Consider the following 26655-nt stretch of genomic DNA (forward strand, 5'->3'; position numbering starts at 1 on the left):
GAAACAAAAGCGGGCGGCGGCGCGGCGGGGCCGGGATGGCGGCGCGGCGGGCCCGGCTCCAGGCCCGGCTTCTCCTTCTCTTTCTGCCTCAGGTGAGCGATCGGTGCCGGCCCTGAGAGCGCCTTGTGCTCTCCCTGTTGCTGGGGGTGCCCTGCTGGTGGGATAGGGGCAGCTGCTGGATAACGGGAAGGGGCCGCGGCCGCAGCCCCCCTCGCCTCCCCGTCTGTGGTGTGTGTTCTTCGTGACCGATCAGCATTTGTGCGTTATTACGTTGTGCCGCGGTTGTCAGCGTGTTCTTTATCGTTCTTAAAGCGTGGTAGCTTTGGTCAGCTGGAGCCTTCTGTAGGCAGCCCCTTGGGAACAGCACGCGGGGCTGCAGGTGGGTTTGGGGCTGGGGTCTCCGCAGCAGGGGTGGCTTTTGGCGTTGGGGCCGTCCCAGCCGGTGCATCTCTGAGAAATCAGCTAGGGTAGAACAAAGGAGGCTTCTGCTGAACCCATAGATTGCTTTGATTCCTGCATTCTTGTTCTGTACTACTACGTTTTGTGGGACAAACTTTCCCAGGTCTTACAAACACGTGTGACAAGTCGTGCAAGTAATTCTGATGCAGGAGAGAATGGGTTTTTGGTATTGTGTTGTGACACAGTACGTAGTTTGTGTATTTTAAGCTCAGCTGTTCTGCATTCTGAAAGTACTAGTAAGATATCTTACCCTCTTACAGGTACTCTGTAGTGCACTATGTTTTCTTGGATCTTACAGGTGCAATATCTTAATATGATGGTTTAATTTTTTCCTCTTCCCTGTCTCCTGACTGTTTCCTTCCAAGTGGTCTTCAGTCACAGAATGAGCTAATTACCAGTTAACATACTTTTTTCTTACCTCTACATAATCCATTCTCTTCCTTGTTTTCCACCTGCCTTGGGCGTTTTGCAGTGTTCTAATAATGCTTCAAATGTATTGGTAGTGCCAACATGAGACCCACAGATTAATAAGAATGGGTTGAGGTCTGGCATGGAGTTCACCATCACCTTTGAAAAAGTGACCCCTGTCACTTACCTACTGTAAGCTACTAATGTTTCAGCAGTCTAAGCTGGCTCATTCAAAAACTATTTAAAGAGCTCTGATTTTTGCAGTGCTTTACATCTTTGTACTTGGCTGTAGGAGTTTTAGCTAGTACCTCGTCCTCAGCTTGAGGCAGAGTGCTGTGATGCATTTGTCCTGACGTGATGCACAAGTGAGTGGACTAAAGTGAGTACAAGTGACTGATGGATGGGGTTATTGCAAGGGGACAAAGCTGACAGCTCCTACAATGAGTTGTGTATTTGCTGTGTGTTAGTTCTACTCATCATATATTTACACAGACCAAGATATAACCGTATATTTATACAGACCAAGGCACTGCCTGTGATGTAACTCTATGAACCAGTGTCCCTAAGGCAAGGACAAGGTAATAACTTGCTGTTCCTGTACCATGGTGTGCCTTGTTCTTTTCTGCTACCATTACTAGATTATGCTAGAAGCTGTATTGTTGGAGTGACAGATTTAATCCTCCAGAAGTTTTGTTTTTCTTAGTTTTGATTATTTCAGTGACCTGACTCAAGCCTAGCTCCTCAGGCTGTCATGCTGGCAGAACTGCGAAGCCTGTGAAATCAGAGGGGGGTCGTGAGTAAGTCCTGCCTTCTCCTCTAGATTCTGCTGTACAAATTTATAGCCCTGTCTTGTAAAACAACCTCTATATGTACATCCAGAGTCGTGTGACCTCCTCATAGTATAATGTGCCTCTTTCAATATTGCCTTAAACTTGCACCATGTAATGTACTCCCTTAAAGTTATACATACGGTATTTTCCTGCTGTGACTCTTTCTTCCTTCTGTGGAAGAACAAAGAGATAAAGGTGTATGGGGTGCCCAGGTGAGTCTGGAGACATGGCAGGGAAGAGCAAACAGTAAGAATGAGCCCGTAGGTTGGCTCAGTTGCTCACGTTGCAGTTTCTTGAGAAACTTGGTGAGCTGAGTTCCTCTTCTCCACCTTCTTCCATTGTTTAACTTAAAGGCCCTGGTGCTCGTCGGCAAGCTGCGTTAGTTCACCGACATGGCAGAAAGTAACTGGGCAAAAACTGGGGAGCGGTCTGCTCTTTTAATGTCTTAAATAGACCACGTAAGGCTCTGAGGTTCAGAGCAAACAAGTGTGCTCTTCTAGTGCCACAAACAAATAGATTGGCTCCACTGCCTCTTAAGCTGTGCCCTCAGACTTGATGCTTCTGCTGTGTGAGAACCTTTACCTCGTTTTGCAGCTTTCTGTTGTTAACTGTCCTGATTGTAGGACAGGCTTCAGAAAGCCACGATTCTAGCAGGTTGCCATCTTTGCAGAAATCTTGCTTGTGTGGCTATCTGGATGTCTGATTGTTCTGTTACCATACAAATATTCTTTATTTATATATGGAAAATGGATAATTCCCTACTTAATCGGGAGGAGTTACTTCTATTTGAGGCTAAGAAGCCTATTGCATTTTAAGCTTGTCATAGTCTTCCAAATCATATGTACTGTATGAAGCAAGAATCATAAAAACAATTTATCATACCAGCTGTTATTTTTTTTTCCTGCAGACTTTGAAAAAGTCTGGGCTTGATAGTCAAACTCTTGGAAGAGAGCCTTTTGGGGTTGTGGGAAGGTTGTGCAGGACCTGCACAGGAGATTGTTTCCTCATAGGTTAATCCAGGATCTAGAGTGATCTCTAGGAACTGTGAACAGTAACAAAGGTTGCTGCTGTCACAGTGCATCAACTTCACTGCTTTGAACTTACTCCGGCAATGTGATGCCTAGTGATAGAAACAAAAACAAAACTGGAAGCATCAAAGCCCTACAGTGCTGGAAAAAAAAAAAAAGAAACTCTCATGCCCATGACTCTCCTTAGTTGGGAGAGAATGAGAACAGGATTGAAGTGGTTGTTAACAGACTTCACAACTATGCTTTGATGCTAAGTGATAATTGCATTGTAAAAATGTTTGTTAATCCCTGTTTATTTCTGTCCTCCATGGACAATCTGTGACTCCTTACACCTTCTGCTTTCAGCCCTGATTGTATTCCATTTAATTCCCCTCATCCTTGATTTTACTTGGTTTTTGGCACACAAGTGCACAGCTTTCTGAAGTGTTTTGAGTGCTTCACAATGGGAACCTTTTACTCTCCTAGTATTTCTTTTAAGAACCATTGAGTTGCTTGCTCAGGAAGCCTAATTGCATATTGCTGTCTTCAGTGTGCCACTTGGGGATTCTTACCAAGTTTCAGTAATGGCCGTATAAATGGAAATGGAGCAACACACCCTATACCTATTCTCTCCTCTTAAAGACGTGTAGTTTCTGTTATAAATGCCAGATCTTTAACTGTACAGGTTGATGGTTGTCCAAATGCATAAAGCCGTCCTGCCGCAGGTAGCTAGCACCTGCACAACTGCCTGAAGCAGTTGGAGGCAGCTGTGTGTGTAATACTCAACACTGAGCTGTCTGGGTTTTGGATGTGATCGTGTAAGCATTGCTCAGCAGTACCTAAAACACTGGTGTGTTATCAGAATTATTCTCATCCTAAATCCAAAGCAAAGCACATACCAGCTGCTAGGAAGAAAAGTAACAAAGTCAAGGACTTTCCAGCTTCTAATGCTGTCCTGGCAGTGAGAGGACTGAAGGTGCACAAGAAGCTGGAAGGGGACACAACCAGGAGAGCTGATCCAGCCTGGCCAGAGGGATATCCTATGCCACATGTCATCAGGCTCAGCAATAAAACTGGGGAGATTTGGCCAGAGGAGGGATGCTGCTGCTCAGGGACTGGCTGGGCATTGGTGAGCAATCATGTTGTGCACCACTTGTTCTTTTTATATATTTTTTTTATTCTTCTTATTACTTAGTATTTTCCCTTCCTTTTCTGTCCTATTAAACTGCCCTTGTCTCAGCCCATGAGTTTTACCTTTTTCTGCTTCACTTTCCCATCCCACGGGGGGGGGGGGGGGGGGGGAACAGCACACGACATGACACAAATGTCTGTGTGGCGTTGAGCTACCTTCTGGGTTAAACCACAGCAGTCCTTTTTAAACCCAGACAGCTTCTGTAACAACAAGAAGGAAGCACTCTTGTTCTGGCCTTCTCTGTATTTATGTTAGGGTCTCTGTGGCACGTTACTCCTGCAAGTCAAGTTCAAGATGACGACGACTGCAGGCCATTATTTAGCAATGTGTCCTTTTGTTGAAATAGAAGTGGTTCAGGTGCTGTGGTTAGATAGCTCAGATATGAGCTCAAGAAGCACACCGTGACAAATAGGTATTTATTTTTCTTGTTGATTTTGCTAAATACATTTTTTTTTTCCCACTACCATTCTGCATGGTGGTATGTCCCTTCCCAAAGCAGCTGTATCTTGAAACTTGCACTTTGGTCAAGGGGCCTTAATCAGCTCTGAAATAAGCAGTGTAGCCCGCTATGCCCAGCACACTTCAGGACAAACCTGGTAGATTTTAGAGAACCAGATGAACGCTAATACCGGAAAACAAAGTTGCTGCGGTTGTCTTTTGTCATTGTGTTTCTCAGCAGCTGGAGAAACAAATGTGTAAGATGTATTTGTACAAGTGTATCATTATCAAACCATTAACCTGTTTAACATATGAATGTTAAAATGAGATGTAACAGGCTCATCTGTCAACACCGTTCTATCTAAAACTGTTAGGCACTAAGCCAGTACAGCAGTGTGGTTAAGGGTTGGTGTGTTGTGTTTCTCTGGTAATCTCAAAATCTTTCAATTCACCCAAGTTTAATAGAGAAGGAGTCTTCCAAATGGCACTTGTGCTTCAGATGGCAAGGCAGGTTTTAGGGTATCTACGTAGGAGAGGAATCCTGTAAATATACAGGCTGCTGGAAGAGCTCTGCTTGTAGAGTGCTGGACAGGAAAAATAGCCAAGGAAGAATAGGAACAGAGGAGCTGGCTCTTTGGGTAGGGGATAGGAGGACATGAAGGCAGTTGGTGGAAAGATTGGCTTTGAGTTGTTCAGCACAGGGCTATAAAAGCACTGCTAAGCTGGATTAAGGGAGAGAGCATCTCTCTAGCTTTCTTCCTTCTGTCATGCTGGCTTTTGGGTTTTGTCTTGCCAGTCATTCTTCCTGCTCTGCATCTGCACTTTACATGAAACCCCTGAGGAGCTGCATTTTAGGTCTGTGATCAGAACAGTGTAGGTGTTAGCTGTTGCTTATCGGCTCTTGCACAGTGTTAAGACCTTTGCTGTTTGTTACCCTCCTGCATCCCTGGCAACTAGGCTGAGGGTGGGCAAGAGGCTCAGAGGGAATGCAGCTGGGACAGCTGAGCCGAGCTGGCTGAAGGGATGTTCCATGCCATACAGCTTCGTGTTTAGCAGTAAAACTTGGGAGAGAGTTTTTTCCAAAGCAGCTGCTGCTCAGGGACTGTCTGGGCTTTGGTCTGCTGGTAGTGAGTGATGAGTGACTGCTTTTGCATCACTTGTCTTTGTTGGTGTTTTTGGTTGTGTTTTTTTCCCCCCTTTTTATCCTCTGCTTATTAAACTGTATTTATCTTGACCTGCCTTTTTTTTTCTCACTTTTCCCCTCATTCTCTCCCCCATGCTGCAGGGGGAAAGTGAACAATCAGTTGGGTAGGGGCTTGGCTGCCAGCTGAGGTCAGCCCACCACCGCTATGTGATAGGAAGTCAACCCCATGCTTTTGCTTCAGGACCATTAAGAGTTTGCCCAAGCAGTGCAGTGTCAACATACGTAATCTTTTTATAATCTTTTTATAGTCTATTACCAGGCAGCACTACTTCACAGTCCTATTGCAGAGAAACTTAAGTGCTTGAAGGTCTGAAGCAGTAGTTAAAAATCAAGACTTTCCATCTTCAAAAAGAGGCATTGATCTGGTCTGGACTTGTGCATTTGAATTAAAAAAAAAAAGTGAATTGTTCAGAAAGCAGGACAAAAAGTCTTTTGAATGTGAACTAAGCATTTAAAGATTTTCTACAGGGACTGCAATCTGCAGTGGTCAGATCTTGGCTAGTCCATAAGCCAAGTCCAAAAGTCCAACTTTTCCTTGAACACCCCCAGTGACAGTGACTCCACCACCTCCCAGGGCAACCGTCCCAATGTTTGACTGCTCTTTCTGAGAAGAAATGTCTCCTAATTTATAACCTATACCTCCCCTGGTGCAACTTGAGGTCATTCCCTCTGGTCCTATCACTAGTTATCTGTGAGAAGAGGCCAACACCCAGCTCCCCACACCTTCCTTTCATTGAAGGTCAGCGTGACATGAAGTGGCACAGAAGGAAGAGGGAGAGGAACAGAACTGGTGGTGGGATTGTTTTTAAAACCATATTCAGTGAGGCTTCATTTGATTCTTTGACCAGTTCCTGTGTAGGAGGGAATCTGCCTTATGTATCTGAATTCTTTGAAGTATGATGGAAACGGTAACGAATTCCACTGTATTCCCTGCACAGACCTGGAAACTTTGTAGAATCTTCTGTTTTTCTTTTAATTAAAAAGCAGACTAGTTGACAGCAAGTTATGCCCATTACTTGTGCTGTTTCTTGCGACCCAAACTTCTTGTATTGAATTTTGTTATATTTTCAGGTGTACTGTGAGTATGGAATGGTACATGTCCTTTCAGAGAAGGGGAGCAGCAAAGGAAAAGACTACTGTATCCTCTTCAACTCGCAGTGGGCCCATTTGCCACATGATCTGGCTAAAGCTGTAAGTACCTAGCTAAGTAATAACAAAAAAGTGTATTCAAAAATGCCGTTTTTTATAGGGGAAACTTCTAATTCCTATCTTGGATTTAGTAGAATCTGAAACACCTGATTTGCTTGCTGTGCTTTGAAAAATATTTTTGATCTGTTAAGATCTCCATAGACAGTGCTGGTGGTACTCCTTTCCAAGCAGCACGCAGAGAGTAACAACTATTTCAGGTTCAAGATGAAAAAAATCTTTCTTTTGCACGTCATGATCAATTAAATTAGAATAGAACTTGCTTGTGGCTGGAAAGAAGTTTTTGTGTCAACGTGATACAAAAGATACTGCATGACCGTCCTGATATCCTGAAAGATGGCTTGTAGTGCTTCCTCAGTAAGTTCATAGTTCTGTTAAGTTTAGGAATAAATAATTCCAAACTGTCACGTGTGTTCTGTGTTATCTGGAGCTGTGTAAGCTGATGGCATGTTTTTTCCCCACTCATTGGTGATAGGTGGCCACCTATCATGACTTCACTCATGAGACCCTCTCTGTTTACAAGCAAAAAATTTGGGAGGGCGCCGTTCCTAGTCAGCTCCTTTAGTACCTGTGCCAAGAAGTTACCATGCACGTGCTTTTCAGGTTTCCTGGATCTGTTGTATCACCTGTGTGGTATTCCCAGTTAACATCTGGCAAGTTGGAGTCCTCCTTAATGACAAAGGCAGTTAGAGACATCCCTTAGTTCCTTATAGAATCATCGGTGTCATCCTGGCAGGCTGGTCTCTAGTAGACTCTCGCAATGACATCTGCTCAGTTTGCTTTTCCCTTAAGCCTTACTAAGAGGCCCTCAGCTGTGTTGCCATCAACTTAGAAGCTCTGTACAATCCTCCCCCTCTGTTACAGAGCCACCCCCCTACCTCGCGTGCTCTGCCTACAGAGAGAACAACACAGTTGCTTCTCTGAGAATACTGTCACTTTATTACTTGTAAATTCCAAATTGTCTTTTAGAAACCCTGTGCTTTTTTGGTCTTGATTTTAAATATCTATATATTTTTACATATAGATACATAAAATTAAAAAGAAATATTTTTCTTCTCAGTCACTCTTGCAGCTGCAGGATCAGACAGCATCTGTTTTGTGTTCTCCTTCTGATGTACCTGATGGGGGATTTAATAATCAAATCCCTATGGTGATGCGAGGGAATTGCACCTTCTATGAGAAAGTGAGGCTCGCTCAGATAAATGGAGCTCGTGGGCTGCTGATTGTTAGCAGAGAGAGGCTGGTGAGTCTATTTCTGTCTTTCTAGATTACTGATGCTCCTCTAGTGTTAGATACTGTCTTATTTTCAGTGCTTATTGCTGGTATTTGATGCTCCTCTTTAAATACACACACGTATATTATTTATGTTTATTTTATGCCTCTTTCTGCCTTGCCTAGCCATGTGTGAAAATAATACAGCTGAAGGAAAATATTAATTAAGAGGATGTACAAATATAAGCGGACAGAATGCTTCATAGAGCCTCTGTAACATGAAGTCAAGGGCTCAGAATTTTCCTCACATCATATGAAATACTGGAATCAAAAAGATGCCAAGCCATTCTATGATTCTTGACTTCTCTGGGTGTCTTTACATACTGAGCCACTAACTTCAGAGAACTGCTAATGATTTCAGGATCTCTTTCTGAGTGGTAACCACCAATTCAGAGTTTAGGAACATACTGGCATAGTTTATATTACTTTTTCCAAGTTGCATTACTTTATACTTGTGCTAAAGTGAATTATTTTTCCACTCATCTTTTTCCACTCATTCAGTTTGGTGAGGTCTTCAGGATTGGTATGGTATTTGACTGCCTGGATTCGTATCATCTGCAGAATTGGAGATTTTACTCCACCTTCCTTTTTCACCCCTAACAATGAAAATGTTGAATAAAAACAGTCTGAGCACCAGTCTCTTCTCCCTGAGATGAGAGGATTAAGTCCTAATCTTTTGCTTCCTGTTTTTTAAATAAAAAATTTTTAGTCTATGGAATGACCTTTCCAACCCAAGAAGTTTCTTAGTAACTTTTTTAGACCTTGGTGTATGCGAGGTTGTTTCTCACTCCTCTGTCTCCCAGCTGCTATTACAAAGCAGTATTTTCCCTTTCTGTGATGTGCTCTCCCAGAGGCACAACCAGCATCACTCATGGCTTGGCTCTGGCCAGCAGTGGGTCCCTTTTGGAGCCAACTGGAACTGGGTCTGATCTGACCTGGGGCAGCTGCTGGGCTCTCAACCAAGCCCTTGACACGTGGACCCAGTACAGCATCTTTATAGTTGGTTTAAGATTTTTGATAAGGTATTAGCAGTATTTTTTTCTGTTTTGTGTCATTTTGGGTTATTTCTTCTGTGGTTTGCCTGTGTTAATTTTCCAAATTAAAAAGAAACAAAACTTTAACCCTTTTGATGTAGTAGAAGTCTTTGCAGAAATGAATATATTCTTGCCTGATCTGAACTGTCTTTCAGGTTCCTCCTGGGGGTAACAGGAGTCAGTATGAAGAGATTGATATTCCTGTTGCTCTGCTGAGCTATTCTGATATGTTAGATATTGGCAAGGTAAGCTCAACACTAAATATTCTATTTCACACCATCTCAAGTGAGTCATTAGTCAACAGTATGTGAAGCTCATCTTAGGAGCTTTGGATCTGTAGAGAGTTATACTCACAAAGACTGTTAGATTATGTTCTATCATGTTACGTTTTATGAAGTGTCCATCCTGTACTTATTTTGGGGAGCCTTGCTTTGTAATAGTCCTAATCTGGTAGTGTACTTTGAATACCTGTTGGCAGCGGGAACACATCATCTTGGTTCACTTCAGCAGGAAGGAATTCAGCCATGTGTGATCAGGAAGCTAACTTCACAAGTATGTTACTGGTGTAAAAGAAAACAGGCGTGTAGATTTTCATATGCTATAAGCTCTTTCACCACTGTAGTATCATTATCTCTGGATCTTCTCTTGAACTGAGGCAGTAGAGAAAGGCCTGATTGTGCCAAGGCAGTTCTGCAGAAGCAGAACTGCAGACGTCTGTAGTACTTCTAGATCACAGAGAAAGATGTCTCATTAAATTGTGTTTATATTTGGAATGTCTGAAGGTGTTCTTTGCATTCCCTTGACATACAGCCTGTATTTTTTTATCTTTTTTAAATACCTTTGCTGGGAAAAAGTAATATCAAAAACAAATTTGGGAGACTTAAAGAACAGGGTGGTTCTGACTGAAGACTGATCACCAAGTTCCTTAGAATTTGTGCTTGCCTCTGCAGAGTTTCGGCAGGTCAGTGAAAGGGGCGATGTATGCACCAAATGAGCCTGTGCTAGACTATAACATGGTGATTATATTTGTCATGGCCGTGGGGACTGTTGCAATTGGAGGCTACTGGGCAGGCAGCAGAGATGTGAAAAAGTGAGTATGGGGAATATAATATGCAAGATTTCTTCTTGTGCTTTTGATGGGGGCGGGACAGAACCATGGTGGTGTTAACCTCTAAAGACAATCTGGTAGCTGTGCAGCTGAGGATTGGAGACTCTGTATAACTGGAGTGAGAAGATGCTAGTGTGATATCTGAGAGCCCTTGAGCCTGGTGTATAATTTTCATGTACAGTATTTGAGTGTTTTTCCTTTTCTCAAGAAGCCAAGCGTTTGAAAAACTTGAAAGGGAAATTGGATTGGAATAGGCTATTTGGGCTTTTATAAGAGTCATCTTTAAAGGTCTTTTATGAAAATTATAGCAATTGATTTCACTAGTATAGTGTAAAACTGATTAGATGGTAAATGAATGAAAAATAGTACTCTCGTTATAATAATTTAGTGATTACTATTACATCAGGCTATCCTGGTGTTCATACATCCATGTAAAATGTTGAATTCCACTGACTTGACTGGAAATCCATGCAGATATTGGTGTAGTGTCATCTCTTTCCAAGCCTATGTAACTCTTACTGAAGTTTCAGTGTCATTTTGTTGCAGAAGTAATGGTCTGATTATAGCCATATTACTCTTTCAGGCGATACATGAAGCACAAACGTGATGATGGGGCAGAGAAACATGATGATGAAACAGTTGATGTGACTCCAATAATGATCTGTGTATTTGTAGTAATGTGCTGCTCAATGCTGGTCCTCCTTTATTTCTTCTATGACCACTTAGGTACTCTTAAGTTGTATTTCTGTTGATACATCTTCAATACTACTAGGCTGTCATTGCTTCAAGAACAATTCTACTGTAGAAGTGATTATGAAACAGCTGTCTTCTGCCATTTTTTCTCATCACTATGTGATTGAAACCCTTTAAGGAAATCCTCTGGGTAGACCTCTGTGCCTACTTTAGTAAGGTTGGATCTGGTATCCATAGCACTTCTTTTAAATATTAAAATCTGTTAAGCAGATAAAAAGGTGTAAGACGCAAAGTCTTTATTTTTATCAAAGGATTTCTCAAACCTATACTCTCTATTATTACTCAAGTTGATTTTTTAGTTTTATAAGTAGGGAAGCTTCTATTGATTACTTCTTTTTATCAAATTAAAGAAAGAACTTGCAGTCTTAACACCCTGAAACTTCCATCTTCATATTTCTGAGGAAGCTGTGAAAGATGCATACCATCTGTATTAATTCATTTTGTTACTGAGTGATTTTAAGCATTCCTTTACGGCATTCACATGTACTAGTAGTGAGAAGATGAACACTTCACTGTAGATGCTTTGGCTTCTGATTAAAAGCTTACTTTAAAAATATTGGCTAGGAGCCTTTGATCTGTTAAAGTAGCTGTTGCATAAAGTACCTGAGTAAAATGACCTGCAATTAGATATTTAAAGAGCATAAATCTAATCAACAATTAATTTGAAGTCTGTGTTTAATTTTCACTGATGAAATTTAAGCCTTATTCAGGCTTTTTCTTTGAAAGAAAGCGTCTCTTACCTTATCCTTTGTGGACTTACTACTTTTTATTTGTCAGTCTATGTTATCATAGGAATATTCTGCCTGGCTGCCTCAATTGGACTTTACAGTTGCCTCTCTCCTTTTGTAAGAAGATTTCCCTTGGGGAAGTGTAGGTATGTGACAACTTCTAAGTTTTTTAATGGGAAAAAATAAAGTTATAATATAGGTTAATTAAGGGATTTACAAGGTGTTTTCATATTTCAAAATGATTATGAAGGAGGAGGGCAACTACATATATAACTGTACCCATTTGTGTTTCATTTTCAGAATCCCAGACAACAACTTGCCTTATTTTCACAAGCGTCCACAGGTCCGGATGTTGCTGTTGGCGGTATTTTGTATCTCTGTCAGTGTAGTCTGGGGAATCTTCAGAAATGAAGATCAGTAAGTGTATATTTTAGTTTCTCTGCAAGGAGATTGTAATATACGTTATACTTTGTTGTTGTCATCTGTAGAAGCTTAAACCTATCCAGAATCTAGGAGTTAGAGGAAATAAATTAGAGACTTAGGCATAAAATTCATAGTTGATCTTGTACTTCATCTTTGTCCGATTGGTTACAGGAAATTGTCTCTCACTAAGCCTGAATTTATTCCATAAAATTCAGGCTTCACTGGGTCTGGAGTCCCAGCCAATATTCTGATCTCACTGGTTTCACACAGCTTTTCAGAAGGGGTATAGAAGTTTCGGTACAAGTTGTCTAACTTATTTCTTTAGGTGATGGTCCACATGTGAATTTGTTCTGAGAGAACAAGATCTATGACAATTGTCAGATCTTTAGAAAATGATTTACTCATACCAGACAGTTGAGGGGAGCTATGTCCAGTGTTGCTGTGGTACCTAACTTTAACATGTTCATTCTTCTTACCGTCGTATTACCACTTCAGTTAAAAGGATTCTATCACAGATTCCATATTAGAACTGAAATGCTGGCTTTAGTTTCTGCTGATAGTACTGAAGGTGTCTTTCTTGTCTTGAACACCTTTTATTGCCTTTGTGGGGTCTGTTTTCTGTACTAAGGCTTTGGATCACTCACTGACAAAACTCAGAAATCCAGAAAGCATCAACTCTGGAACTTCTTTTAGGGGAATAAGGAACCAGTGTCAAACTGAGAAGTGCAGAAATACTATAGTGCCATTCCATCTTGTGATAATTAGGACTGGGAAACCCATAATCTTCTGCCTCAAAGCTGGACTGGACTTGAGTGTCCTGCACAAAGCTTCATCAGCAGGTACTCAGGTATTGATCAGAGGATCACAGAAGCATAATGTCTCATCTGCATCTAGTCCCTAGCAATTGTAGGGAAACACTGGTGTTCTGTATCTCAAATCCTACTTCTGTTTCATCCTAGCTATCAAGAGTAAAACAAAGCTTTAGTTCTTCTAGACTTAACTTCCAAAAACTTGCCCAGGAAAAATTCTTCCCTTCACTGAGATTCCTAGACAGGAGGCTCTCAGCAGTGTTTTATCCAAGGAAAAGACCACTAGTAGCCTCTGAAAGGACTTGTACATTTTTCTTTCTGTGGATGATTCACACTTCATGTGTTTCCTTTGGAGAGTGTGTCAAGTTGAACCAGTTTCTTTTAAGACTGGCTTGTGAAGAGTTATTCCATCAGGAAGTGTGACAAGTAAGGTAATTCTTAATTACTAGTATTAACCAATAATTAATCTTTTTTTCCATCCTGGTCTTTGTTGGTGACTATACCACCTGCAACCATAGCTGCATTTTTTTATGGTTGCTAAAATGAAAGAGCAGTGCGTATTGTAAATGTGAGAGAGAGAAAAATGTTCTTTTAGAACTGTCACAGGTTTTAGTATAGATAGTTTTATTCTCTATTCACTTATTTCTTTAAACAGCCAGGACCACAGCATGTTACTAGTTTATAATAAATGGGCATAAACTCCAGTATTTTTTTCAGCAGCATTATAAATCTAATCATTCATGAAAAAAAATAATTCCAGGTATTGTAAAGGATTATGGACATGGAAAAAGTAGAATTTGAAAAGCAGCTACTGGCAACAAATATGCATAAAAATTTAGTGTGTGAGGTTACTTGCACTCTGAGGTAGATATGTGTTCAAAGACCCTTTGATTGCTCTGAAGAACTTGAAACAAAGAGGATAAAGGCAATTAGCTTGTCGTAAACTAAATTGCTGAGTACGAATTACAACTTGTTTTAAAACCTTAGTCTTGCCCAGAACTGGACACCATACTTAAGGTGGACCTAAGGCTGAGTTAGAGGGGAAGGATTACCTCCCTCAGCCTGCTGGTAACACCCCTCCTAACACAGCCCAGGGTACCATCGTTCACCTTTGCTGTAAGGTCGTATTTCTGATTCATATTCAACTTGGGGTCCTCCAGCAACCCCAGGCTCTTCTCTGCAAAGCTGCTTTCCAGCAGGTCAGCCTCCAGCATGTGCTGGTGCCTGGGGTGGTTCTTCCACAATTGGAGGATTTTGCACTTCAGTTTCTTTTCAGCCTGTTTCTCCAGCCTGTTGAGGTTCTTTTGGATGGCAGTACAACCTTCTGCCATGTCAGCCACTCCTCCCAGCTTTGTCATCTGCAGACATTTTGCCCCATCATCCAGATCATTAATGAAGAAGTTTTACAGGATTGGACCCCATGTGGACCACTGGGGTACGCTGCTGGTTACTGGCCTCCGACAAGACTTTGAGCCGCTAACCACCAACCTCTGGGCCTGGTCTTTCAGCTGGCCTGTACCTCACAGTCTGCTCATCCGGCCTGTGTATCAACACCTTTCTGTGGGGATATTGTGGAAGACACTTTGTAGAAAGCCTTCCTGAAGTCCAGATAAACAGTATCTGCTGCTGATATAACGAAACAGTCATTTACTTGTAGAAAGTTATCAGGTTGGTCAAGTACAACTTGATATTTGTGAATCCATGATGACTACAATGTTGATTTCAAACAAGGGCTTTTAAAAATTTTTAGTTTGGTTTGGTTGTGTTTTTTTTGTTTATTTGTTTTCCAAGCATTTCCAAGCAAATCCTTAATGAAAACAGGGCTTGGTCTGACTGTCCTACTGCTTCCTGCAAAAATGTAAATTTTCTCTTCCTTTAGGTGGGCCTGGGTTCTGCAAGATGCTTTAGGAATTGCTTTCTGTCTTTACATGTTGAAAACAATTCGCCTGCCTACATTTAAGGTACGGATGTTAAAGAGGCATTAAATTCTGATTTACTTTAAAATGGTTTACTTTACTACAGCACTGTGTACCAGTGAACTTCTCTTCCATACAATGATTTCATGTTTTAGATCTTTGATTTAAAAACAAAAAATGCTGAAGTACCATATGACTGAGATTTTACTAAATGTGATTACTTCATAAAGATTTGTTGTTTGTTTGTGGAGATCTGTCAGCTGTGATTTTTTTTTTTTTTTTTCAGTCCTTCTCAATGTCCATTTTGCTGGAAATCAAATATGAGTGGCTTCTACCACTCTGTTTTGTTTTGTTTTTCCCCAAATCTGACATATGATGGATGCAATTTTCTAACTCTTTTCAAATCTTCCAGAACTTAATCAGTATTCTAAAATAAAAACTAGTCATTTAGTTGCTTCTTAGGCATCTCTTCAAACTCTGTTCCAAGTTATCTTCACCCATAAATTTGTTTCCCTGTACAAATTGGCTGATTTAATGTAGATACTGTTTCAAACTATGCCTAGCATCATTCAGAGAAAATGCAGAAATTTTTAGTATCTCCTAACAAATTGAAACATTTTCAGATTTTACAGAATAAAGACTTTGAGGGACTAACATGTAATTTTGTATCTGAGACTTATATTCTTTTACTTGCTGCATGCAAAATGAGATTCTTCCATTTAAAATATTTATGAATAGAGAAAACTTAGGGTGACTTGTTTAGTCCTTGTTAACTTTTTGTTCTGAATACTCTTAAGTTGCTGATTATATGCTTCTGCTAACTAATGGATACACACCAAGTATCTTGTCTCTTCTTCCAGGGTTGTACCTTGCTCCTCCTGGTTCTTTTTGTCTATGATGTATTCTTTGTATTTATCACACCTTTTCTAACAAAGGTAGGTGAAGTATTTCTCTATTGCCTGCTGTTCACAGAGCAAAATGTAATGACCTGTTTCTTTATGTTCCTAAATAATCCCTGGCCTACTGAGTGATGTGCAGATTGACAATTCTGCCATTTTTTCTTTAGACTGGGGAGAGTATAATGGTGGAGGTCGCTGCAGGCCCATCTGATTCTGCCACTCATGAAAAGGTATTGTGCATATTATGAATGTACGGCATTAACTTCCAGCTATTATGCTTTCAACTTCTGTAAAACTCAAAGACTATGGGTCTGAAATGGATATGCCACTCAAAAAAGAATTTTACATGGAAATAAGCACTCCTAAGCTCTCTGGAAATCTACAACAGAAACAAGACCAAGCAGACTTAGTGACTCTTCATGATAGCTTTGGTCTTCCTTTATCTTGCGTTTAAAGAGTTTCAGTAAAAGGAAGCTGGTTAGCTCAGTTTCATAAAAAGTATGTGAGCATATTTGTAAACATAAATAATTTTTAATGAAGCAGATCCATTTTAACTTGAAGAGATTAAATGCATATGATGTCTGTCTCTTTCCTGCCCTTCAGCCCCCCCCAGTTTTGATAATTCTTTTATGAAAAGCTGAGGCTAGGCAAAGGAGAGAAACACAAACTGGAGATAGAAAACAGAAGTCAGAATCTGTACCCTTTGACTACAGCCAGCTGCGTGCACAGAGCTGTACAACATGATGTGACTGAGTTGGGAAGGAAAGTAGGTGAGATATAGAAAATGATGAGTTACAGTGTAGAAAATAAATATGAAGTGAATCTGTAGGAAAACCGTTTTTTAATTACTTTTTTTGCTCACCCTTTAGTTCAAGTTTTACATGCAGAATTAATTGTACAGAAGAATAATTATAAGTAGATACAATGATTTTAACACTAGCATAAGCAAAATAAATTTTCTTTAATTTCTGTTAATATAGAAATCTTGTTTGCACTGAACCTTGTGATACTGTGCCTCAACACTGCAAGTTACGTAATAAACAGAAATGTTAGAATACACACACAACAAAAAACAAGTCTCAGAGATTGGAAGAATTACTTTTTAAACCGTTTCCAAAGTCTTCACTCTTTTGATACATTCATTGCAATCAGTAGAACCAAATACAAAGCTGTTTCTTATGCATGTGGCAGCTTGCCTAATTTTTTTAGGTTTCTACAGTTAAACCAGAGTTGATATCCTACTGCATGTGAGAACTTTGAAATTAATGTAGAGTATTTTAAGATGTGCATCACAGTAAAAGTTGTCTTGGCTATTTGTTTTTAAAAGTACTTCTTCACTCCCATCTTAAGTGTATTTTGTTTGTTGTCAGTAATGTTAATAGAAGATGTATAATGTATAAATATATATATATATATATTTTGCTCTATCTATAGCTTTTAGTTCTAGTACAACAGGAACAAGTTCTGGTGTCAATATGTAGAGAAGAAAGGCTTATGTCTTATGTCTCTTTCTAAGCTCCCAATGGTCCTGAAGGTTCCACGACTGAACTCCTCACCACTGGCTCTGTGTGACAGGCCTTTTTCTCTCCTAGGATTTGGAGACATCTTAGTTCCAGGTATTTCTTGTTTAGTGTGTTCAGAATTGTACTTGCTGCACTGTCATATTAGTTTATTCTTCTGCTTCCACTTCAAGTGGAAAGTTTGTTTTGACATGTATAAACCTGATACATTTGTAAGTATCTTTTCTGTTTTTTTTCTGTACTATTTACTCTTTCAATAAGAAATTAAATGCCTGCTAATTTTATGCTTGAGTTTCACATGTAGTCAAGTCAAGAAATGTAGAGAAAACTGAAGAGTTAATTCAGCAACTAATAGTACAATATAAACGTTTTTAATAGTGTGATCATAGAGGAAATGACTTGCTCATTTGCTTGTGATTTGAGTGCACATATACTTCACCACTCAAAACTTCATTGTTTTGTTATTCACACAACAAATGTCCATTGTTACTACCTCACTTTCTCTACTTATCTGTATCTCCAGCATCAAAATTGTCTGTTTGAAGACAGCTTTAGTTCTTATTGGTTATATTCTTAAAATGAAGCTTCCAGTTTGTCAGGTTGATCTAGTAAGCCGCTTGCAACCATCCCATTCATAGGCTGCCAAAATGTGAAACTGTGATAAGAGCAATTAGTAGAACGTTGGCTTGGAGCCATTTCTTGTCATGTGGTCAGTCATCAGAGAGCTGTCTCCATCTTTAGTGTGCATTATGTACCACTATGAGTGCTCTGTCCATGTTTGTTCCTGTTACTGTGACATTACAAAAGCATCTGAATATGCTATGGCACTTGGCAGAGTAGATTTGCAGTTGCTATTGGTTTGAAAAGCTCCAGAACTCATCTCCAAGTACATGTGGATGTTAGAAACAATTCACCTGAAAATAAAAAGAGAAATTCACCAGTAATTGGAGTTCAGGATGTGCTTCCTGTTTGCACTGTGACCTCCCTTCTGCCTGCTTTCTAATTCTGTCTCCCTGGGATCATTTATTTCCAAGCTTCAAATTTAAGAGTGAACTAAATCTTACACAAGGGTGGGTGAAGCATTAAGGAACTTGGATAATCTGAGATTAAATGAATTATTCACATTCTAGTGGCGAAACATACACAGTGTGGACAATTCATCTAGCAGCATTCTCTTTCTGTGAATAACTTATTTTTCACTAGCTGCATAATCTTCTGCAGTACAATTGTTAACTTTTGCTGCATTTGGTTTGCCAGAGCAATTACTTTTTCTGCTTTGTTGTTGTTTAGTTGGTTGTTTTGGTTTTGTTCTTTTGTTTTCTTTAAAATACATGAACAAACAAGTTCATGTGCATTGCTTTGAAACTTACTTTTTTTGATCTTAATCCAGAACTCTTAAAAAGAAAAAGGGGGGGGGGGGGGCAACCACACAAAAAGTACTGTGCGTTTAGCCTTTATTTCTACAGAACCAAAGCTTTTGCAATCCCTGATTGCAAAAAATTCAGTAGCAGAATCTTAGATAATTAAATTCCTACAAGTTTCATGGAAAAAAAAAAAAACTATTTAAATTGGACGGGGTGGAGAGGGATCCTTCCCACAGGAGGGAAAAGCAGAAGCATATTAACAAAAAGAGAATTAAGATAAGGGTAACGTTATTAACCATGTAACTATTCTGTAAGCTGTGTGGCTTACTGAATGATGCTGTCATAGTTCTTAAACAGTGGAGTACCAAAGTATTAAAAAAAAAAAAAAATTAAGTTTATAGATAATTTGATATGTGTTTTCATTTATCTCAGTGCATGAATGGGTTGAAAATGTTGTAATTGTTCTTTCCTTTCCTAGGTTTACTGGTAGCCTACTGTCATAGATTTGATATTCAGGTCCAGTCATCCAGAGTCTATTTTGTAGCCTGCACAATAGGTATGTTTAACATTTAAACACAATATCTAGAGGAGTCACTCCCTTCAAAAGCATACTATTGATCTCATACTATCTTGTTTGTTTGATTATTCTGTTCCATTCATTATTAAACAGAAATAATGAAGCAAATAAAACTCTGTAGTACTTCAAAGGCTGGACCTTCTATCGCTGAGTTATGTGATGTCATTTTTTTTTTGAGCTGCCTTTTCTGACATAAATAAAGTGAACTACTTCTGACTGTGATTCTTCTTACTGTAACCCCTACATGTATTATTACATGTGCTTAGCTACTCATTCTGGCTTCTTGATTAATGATTTTTTGAGTTTGTTGCATATGAAAATCCAGGTTCAAGGGTATTGACTTTGTTCTTTTTGTGTGTTCTAAAAATCTGTGACTTATGATGTAATGAATTACTTTGTAATGGTTGTAATACCTCCAAATTAGTTCCAAATTGGTTTCAAACTTTAATTTGTAGAATCCAGAGTTACACACCATGGACTTCAAGGTGACCGACAAATGCTATCTATAACTTTTAACACAGCCAACAGAAACCTGTATTTATGCTAGCAAAGACTTAAAACATTTACAGTTGATGTTATAAACTTAGAGGAAACTGCTTTAGAAATTCTTGTAAAAATAGCTAGATTCTTAGAGGCTTAAAACAGGATTAGAGTAGCTAATTTTAAGTAATTTGCTCTCACAGGTTCTGAAGGTAACCCGTTGTCTTGCCTGGTACTTTCAGAACATCCTGACAACATTTTCCTATCAAGTTCTGTATCTGTGAAGAGTCAGCAGTGTTATTGCAGCAGTGAAAACTAACTACCTGCTGCACTGAATTAGCAAAATTAGAGTCAGCAGGATGAGAGAAGTGATTATTCCCTCTGTTTGGCACTTAAGACTGAATCTGGAATACTGTATCTAGGGGGACTGGGGATCCTCAGTGCAAAAGAGACACTGACATGCTGGGGTAAATCCAATGCAGGCCATCAAGGTGGTTGGGTGCTGAAGCACATGATGGTCAAAGAAGAGAATGCAAAGGGGAAATTCTTTAGCTGTCCAAAGCTACCTATTGTAAGGATGCAGAGAAGACATAGCTAGAATTCTCTTGCGAGTGTGCAGGGCTAATATGTGAGGCAATGGACTTAGGTCACAAAGAAGTATTTCAATTAAACATAAAGAACTGTCAGTAATTTAAATTTTTTAAAAAATCTGAAAAACTGGATAAAACTATGGAGTATTCCAATCATCTGACTACTGAACAAAAGTCAATTAGTTCTAGCTTCCTTCTTCTGAAAATGTAATTGAAAATAATTACAATATAAAATCCTAAATGCTTCTGTTCTGCTTTTCTGCAGAATACAAGCAGTAATTAAAGACAAAATATTAAATTATACAGCTGTTTTTTAGATATCTTACCATGTAGTAAGAAGCAGTCAAAGCCAAACCAAACAAGAAGTATGTAATATAATGGTCAAAATAATTGTCTGTATCTGAATCCATAAATATAATAGGAGAAAGAAAGTATTTGTTTATTTTGCTACACTAAAACTGTTTAAGATATTGATTTAATTGTACAGCATGGACTAGGTCAATCACACTACTTTCACAACGTCATACTATCAATAGAAAGACTGCAGTACCTCAAAGTAGTAGTCCAAGTTTATAGTGTATGTATAATGCGTATGTTTAGAAGCCAGAAAAAGTTTCGGAGAAGTTGCTTTACATATTTCTTTGAAAAAAGTTCCTGTTAGAATGCTTATTTAGCTTATTATTTGGTTGTTCCTAAGCAGAGCTGTATGTGAGTATTTTTTTTTTCCTGTTTTTGTTTCCTTCCAGCGTATGGCATAGGCCTTCTTGTGACCTTTGTCGCCTTGGCATTGATGCAGATGGGCCAGCCAGCTCTCCTCTACTTGGTGCCCTGCACTCTAATCACAAGCTTCGCTGTGGCTCTTTGGAGAAAGGAGCTTGCAATGTTCTGGACGGGCAGCGGCTTTGCGGTGAATACCAGTTTGATATGAGTGTCTTCAAGAAATACTGTTATTATAAAAACCTAACTAGAATTAAAGTTGAGTAAAATATTGTAGTATTATCCACCAAAACCAAAGATTTTTGTTTTGCTTGATTGTTTCTTTTTTACACACTTTTTTGCCTCGGTAATGTTTTCATTTTCTTTCTTTAATATTAATGGCCACGTAAACTAGCTAGTGAAAAGTAAAGTAGACCCTGTCTATCCTTCTTCATTCTGACGCAATTTTTACTGGTTTGATCTTTGTTGAAAGTATTATTAATGTTGTGGTAAGTAACTCCTTAAAAATATTTATCTTCCTATCTTTTCATAGCCTACAGCTTATGAAGATAGAGTTCTAGATCAGTTCATTATAGATTGCTTATAGTCCCTTAAGTTTTACAGAAGGTAGTGCTTCTCTGTTCACGGTCCTTCAGTAAGAACATAGAATTTGATGGGACTGGTTGAGTCAGCAAATACTGTTTCTTGCTACAGGAAGCCAAGTAGCATGCAGTTAGCTGACTTGGGATTGCAGTCCTTTGTATGCCTCACACAGGTCATGTTTCTGGACAACCATCACAATTGATAAATCAAGAAATAGGGACTAAAACCACTACTACTACGTCACAGAAAGGTTGCTATCAAAGAAATGAAAGTCTCTTATAGAAAGTCTCTTATCTCTTGTCAGTCTCTTACAGACGTTATAGCAAGAGACCCAGGAAGATCTTAGCAAATAAAAGTTCTTCCAAAAGTTCTTCCTCTAAGAGAAACACTTAAAAATAACAATTCAGAAATTCCTGCATCTCTGATTTAGAGAAATAGTATTTCCTGGTTACAAATCCTGTAGGCTTGTCACTACTGTTCTGTGTTAGGAACCTAGCACAAAGACACTTTAATAGTATGAAGGGTACCACTACATTGTAGTCACATATCTGAATTTGGAGCTTATGAAAAGGGGGTGGGGGGAAAAAATAATCTATTGCAGGTGACTAACTAGAGCTTTAACATACCAGGTTACCATAAATACAGTGCAGTTTTATAGCATAACAAGCAGCTACCTTTTACCATTCTTGGAAATATCCCCCCCCCCCCCCAAAAAAAAAAAAAACTCTTCTGGAAGTTCTTGTTTTTTATTTCCATAGGACCATCTCGTCTAATAATACCTTCCTGTCCTTAGCCTTAACAAAATTCTATCTTAAAAGCCTAGACTAGAAATCATGAATTCAAACAGCAGTTTAAAACAAAACTTTTTTTAGAAGATTAGTTTTTTTTTTTTTTGTGTAGATGTGAAACTCTCTGCCAAAGTTGTTGTGAACAAGAGAAGCTTACGGGGTTTTTAAAAATTATTAGACAAGTTCCTGGAAGAAAAAACTCTTGTGCGCTTTAAAATGCAAAAATAGGCTAACATCATGCATGTGTCCACTGCTGGAGAACAGTAAGAGATGATGCGCCTTTTATCTTCACCTTGTGTGACCATTTGATCTGACCATTTCACCTGATAACTGGATGCAGTTGAATACGTTTTTTTTGTAAATTCTAGTGTGTCTCTATATACAGTTAATACTGCTCTTGACAGCAGTAATAATTCCTGATTTTCTTCATTCTGTGATCTTCCATTTGCAGAAAGACCTACCTCAGCCTCCCTTGGTGATAGCTCCTGTCAACTGCCCTGAGCTTCCCAAAGATAGCAATGTACCAGCCTCTCAACAAGAGACAGAGCAAATGACCAATCCCACCCTCCATGTGAAGGAGCTGCATGGCCCCAGCTTGACTGCGGAGGAGCTGGCTGATAATGACACAAAGACGGAACAGTCAGAAATTTCTATCACGCAGAGTGAGGAACCAGCTGGGCGTAACAAGGACGACCTTGAAAGCAAATGCCTAAACCTAGAGCAAAAACAGCTGGAATAAACAGTGTGCTAGGAACTCCGTATTTTCCTTCACAAACATCCATGTAAAGCCAGTATGTATTTAGACTGGTTCAGTAGTATTCACGTTCATTGAGGAACCTCATTGGGAGTCTGATCATCAAACACAACGCAGAATGTTCTGCCTCCAGCTTCGGTACAGCTATACACTTCAAATATATTTCTGAAATATGGTGCTCTACAAGGGTTCTGATGTATGGATTTCAGTGATCATTTTATTAGTGAATGCCTTTGCATTTTCATTATACCGGGGTAGTATTAAGAGTCTTTATTTACACTGTACTGTGCTTGTGTGGCTATTTTTGCTGCTTTAGCATAGTGTAGGTAAACATGGAGGAAAAGCATTGAACAAGTCTGCTACAATGCTTAGTTGAGAGAAACATGATAGGTTTTTAGCACTTTCCCTATTGTCACCTTTTACTTTTCTTATTTGTCAAAGCCATTGATGCAAGGGAATGCTTTAGTATAAGCTGACATTCAGGAAATGCAGAGAATGGTTAAATTACCAGCCTCTGAAAGGATTTATACTACCGTGGTGCATTAAATGCATCTCTTAAACTTTTTTGTCTTTGTTTTTACTTCCAGGTTACCTGTGTTGGCTACTAGTCTAGTTTAAAAGGCAGGATGAATGGAGCTACAGGAAGCTCTCTAAGCACTCCTATGAACTCCAGGGGCTGTCTCTGTAAAGTGTTTGTCACAGAATAAGTGTATTAAGAATGTTTGCTTTAGAAATAAAATACAAGCCAGATAAATAAGAAAATAGGTAATAGCATTATACTAAGCTTAATAGGCAGTACTTTCATTGGGAAAAATGTTAAAGTAAAACAGCAAAAGTAATCAGTAAAAGCTCAAATCCAAACTGCTGAACTTTAAGGAATATGGTTGTGATTATTAATTCTGAAGAAAATGGTGTTTTCATTCCCAAGGGAACACATAATGGTGCTATAGTCACTTGCGATTTAGAGCTACTTGCTGCTCAGTAACTAATCAGCTGCTTCAAATAATGTTTAGTTTTGTCCCAAGAGTAGCTAAGTGTGGCCTGTCAGGTTCTGGAATGAGGCTGTGATCTAGCCTATTATTTTGCCCCTCTTGCTAAATGACATTGTGAAAGGCTAAATTGAATTTGCAACTATTTGAGGTGCAGATGGTCTTAATTTATATTCCTGAAATTGTGCATTTTCTTATGTAACATGGTTGAACCTTTTATGCATCAGCTTTGGTACATGCAGAGAGATGATGAGATTTGCATATCATTCATACAATTTAAGAACACTTGGCTTCATCGAAGGTGTCTGTGTTCTAGACCTAAATTGCAGTTCCCTAAAATTTCAAACTTCAAATACTTTACATAAAAGCTGAAAAAGGAAATATGATTTGAATATCATGTCAAGAATATGATTCCAAATTGCATGGAAGAAATGCTTTTCAGAGTATTTTGAGAGCCTAAAATGTCATTTACAAAAGCATCATCGTGTCATGATCTGAGACAATGCTTTTAAATTAAGAGTCTCCAGTTGGCCTGTTGAATTGAATGCTGAAAGGCTTTCCTTTTAATGTCTGTTAAACTTCAGCCATTATCTCATTGGCTAGGTCTTCCAAAAGTTTGCCTTGTATTTTTTGGATGTTTAACCTCTTTTTATCTGTTTTGCATTGGGTGGACAATATTCTTTCTCTAGAATGTGAAAGGCTCTCTGTAAAACCACACCATGAGTTCAGGATTTTACCAGCTTCTGCCTAAAGCTTCAAGCCCTGTCTGATAGATTGATTTTTAGCGGTGAGTTTCTTGAACGGTCTTGAAAGGCTTACTGAGTCCTAAGGCCTGCACCACATTAATTTATGAATGACCCAAATGGATTAGATAGTAGGATTAGAGAGATCTGGGTTATTTTTGTCTTTTGTTTTATCTCTTCTTTAATGGACTATGTTACTTTGGCCAGCAGTAATCTGAACCAATTATTACTGATAAAAAGCAACAGACATTTTATTGAAAATATCAGCCAGCTGGATTATGCCTTAATTTAAACCATTGTATAAGTATGTATATTAAGAAAACAACCCTGTGTTTAAATAATGAACTTGACAAATAGTGATAAAACAAATTTGGAGACTGACTCAAAGTTCTATGGTTTTTTGCCTTGATTGTCTTTCAGTCATAATATTTTTGGGAGTAGTTTTTATACGCTTAAGTCAGTAGTTTTTTGATGATGAAGCATTAAGGTTTATCACCTTCTTGAAAATGTATTCTAACATTTGTTCTCATGCAGTGTGGGTTAGGTAAGAGTTAATTTCTCAAGTTGTTTATAACTCAATTAAAATTGAATAATTTATAACACTGATTAACTTTTAGACCTTTAATAGTTGCTTTGTTCATATTTCATTCTAGATGGGTCTGCCTGGAGCACATGCTTCACTTTTTTTTGATGGTTTTCCATCCAAGTAACTTTTTTTCAAACTACAGAGATCAGTGTGGAAAAAAATAGTGCAATAATTCCAGTTAAAGTATGAGTTATATACTTTGACTGCTCTAGTACTGTACAATTCAGGTGACCCAGGTGCACCAGTCTGGCTGTGACTGTTTAGAGCCTGATCCTGCATAGTTCAATCACCTCCATCAGAAACCAAGGCTCTGCTTTTCTGTCTTTCAAAAATCCCCCCTAAGCAGCTTAATGTAAAATACAATGTTTTATAGGAAAATGTCATGATATATTCAATGTAGTTGATTCTGGTTTTATTTCATGATTGCAGATGCACATTCTCCACCACCTTGAGTTAAAAGCTGCTTTTTAAGTAATGTTGAAGTGCTTCTTGTTCAACACAAAAGCGACCAAAAATCTTTCTTTGGATGACCGCAGTAGTGAGTGTCAGGTTCTTTCCTGGGTCTGAAGTTACTAAATATGAGTCAGTGCATTGGACCAAGTGTTTGGTTTTGATTTGTGTCCTGAAGTGTTACACAAATGCAGCTGAAGGTAGAATGCAACCTGAAAGACCTTCGTGAGAGCGACAAATAAGGGAGAAGTACCCCAAATGCTCTGTTAATTTGTGTGAATCTTCTTTTTCACTTGTCACAAATTAAGAGCATTGAAAATGAAATAGAAAAATGTTTTTAACAGTAGCAGCTAAAAAAAAGGCAAAGTCCACATATGGAAGAATTATACTGGTATGTTTAATGATTTGATGTTATCTCTAAACTTGGGCAAAAAAAAAAAAAAAAAAAAAAAACTACACATAGCACAGCATTTTTCCTAACAGATTTATTAACATGGCATTTAGAAAATTCCTCTTTTCATTTTGTTTCTTTTTTTATTAACCATATCAAATTTCTTGATTTGTTTCTTTACCTGATATCTTGATCTCAGTCAAGCCTTTCCTGCAGAAGCTCCTTTTTGCTTAGAGTAGCTATCAGTCTGTCTTTTCTTAAGAATGCCTTGCAAGTCCTAACAGTGTTTTTCAGACATGTCCATTTCCATGTTTCAGATTTGGTTTTCGCATCTGTGATGCGTTGCTCACTGAGAACATATGACCATGATGATAGTGCCTGTAGACTTCTAAGTATGCTGGAAAAATAGCACTGACGCTGGAGCCAGAAAAAAAAAAA

At 38.8% G+C, this 26655-nt stretch overlaps 1 protein-coding gene across 2 annotated transcripts; it reads left to right on the forward strand.

Annotated features, from left to right (window-relative positions):
- Positions 1 to 26655, forward strand: SPPL2B (signal peptide peptidase like 2B). Of its 2 annotated transcripts, none has more exons than XM_035348315.1 (15): positions 1 to 92; positions 6610 to 6729; positions 7805 to 7987; positions 9206 to 9295; positions 10001 to 10140; positions 10742 to 10884; positions 11689 to 11785; positions 11940 to 12056; positions 14751 to 14832; positions 15648 to 15722; positions 15854 to 15916; positions 17203 to 17302; positions 19049 to 19126; positions 20964 to 21124; positions 22756 to 26655. In XM_035348315.1, the coding sequence occupies exons 1-15, from the start codon at positions 36 to 38 to the stop codon at positions 23041 to 23043; spliced, it is 1794 nt and encodes a 597-aa protein (XP_035204206.1). In that variant the 5' UTR covers positions 1 to 35; the 3' UTR covers positions 23044 to 26655. The 2 variants fall into 2 exon arrangements, with proteins under 2 accessions (XP_035204206.1, XP_035204207.1); XM_035348316.1 differs by having other exon boundaries at positions 20964 to 21192; positions 22756 to 22895.

Source organism: Oxyura jamaicensis, chromosome 28, assembly GCF_011077185.1.
Source record: "Oxyura jamaicensis isolate SHBP4307 breed ruddy duck chromosome 28, BPBGC_Ojam_1.0, whole genome shotgun sequence".
NCBI lineage: Eukaryota > Metazoa > Chordata > Aves > Anseriformes > Anatidae > Oxyura > Oxyura jamaicensis.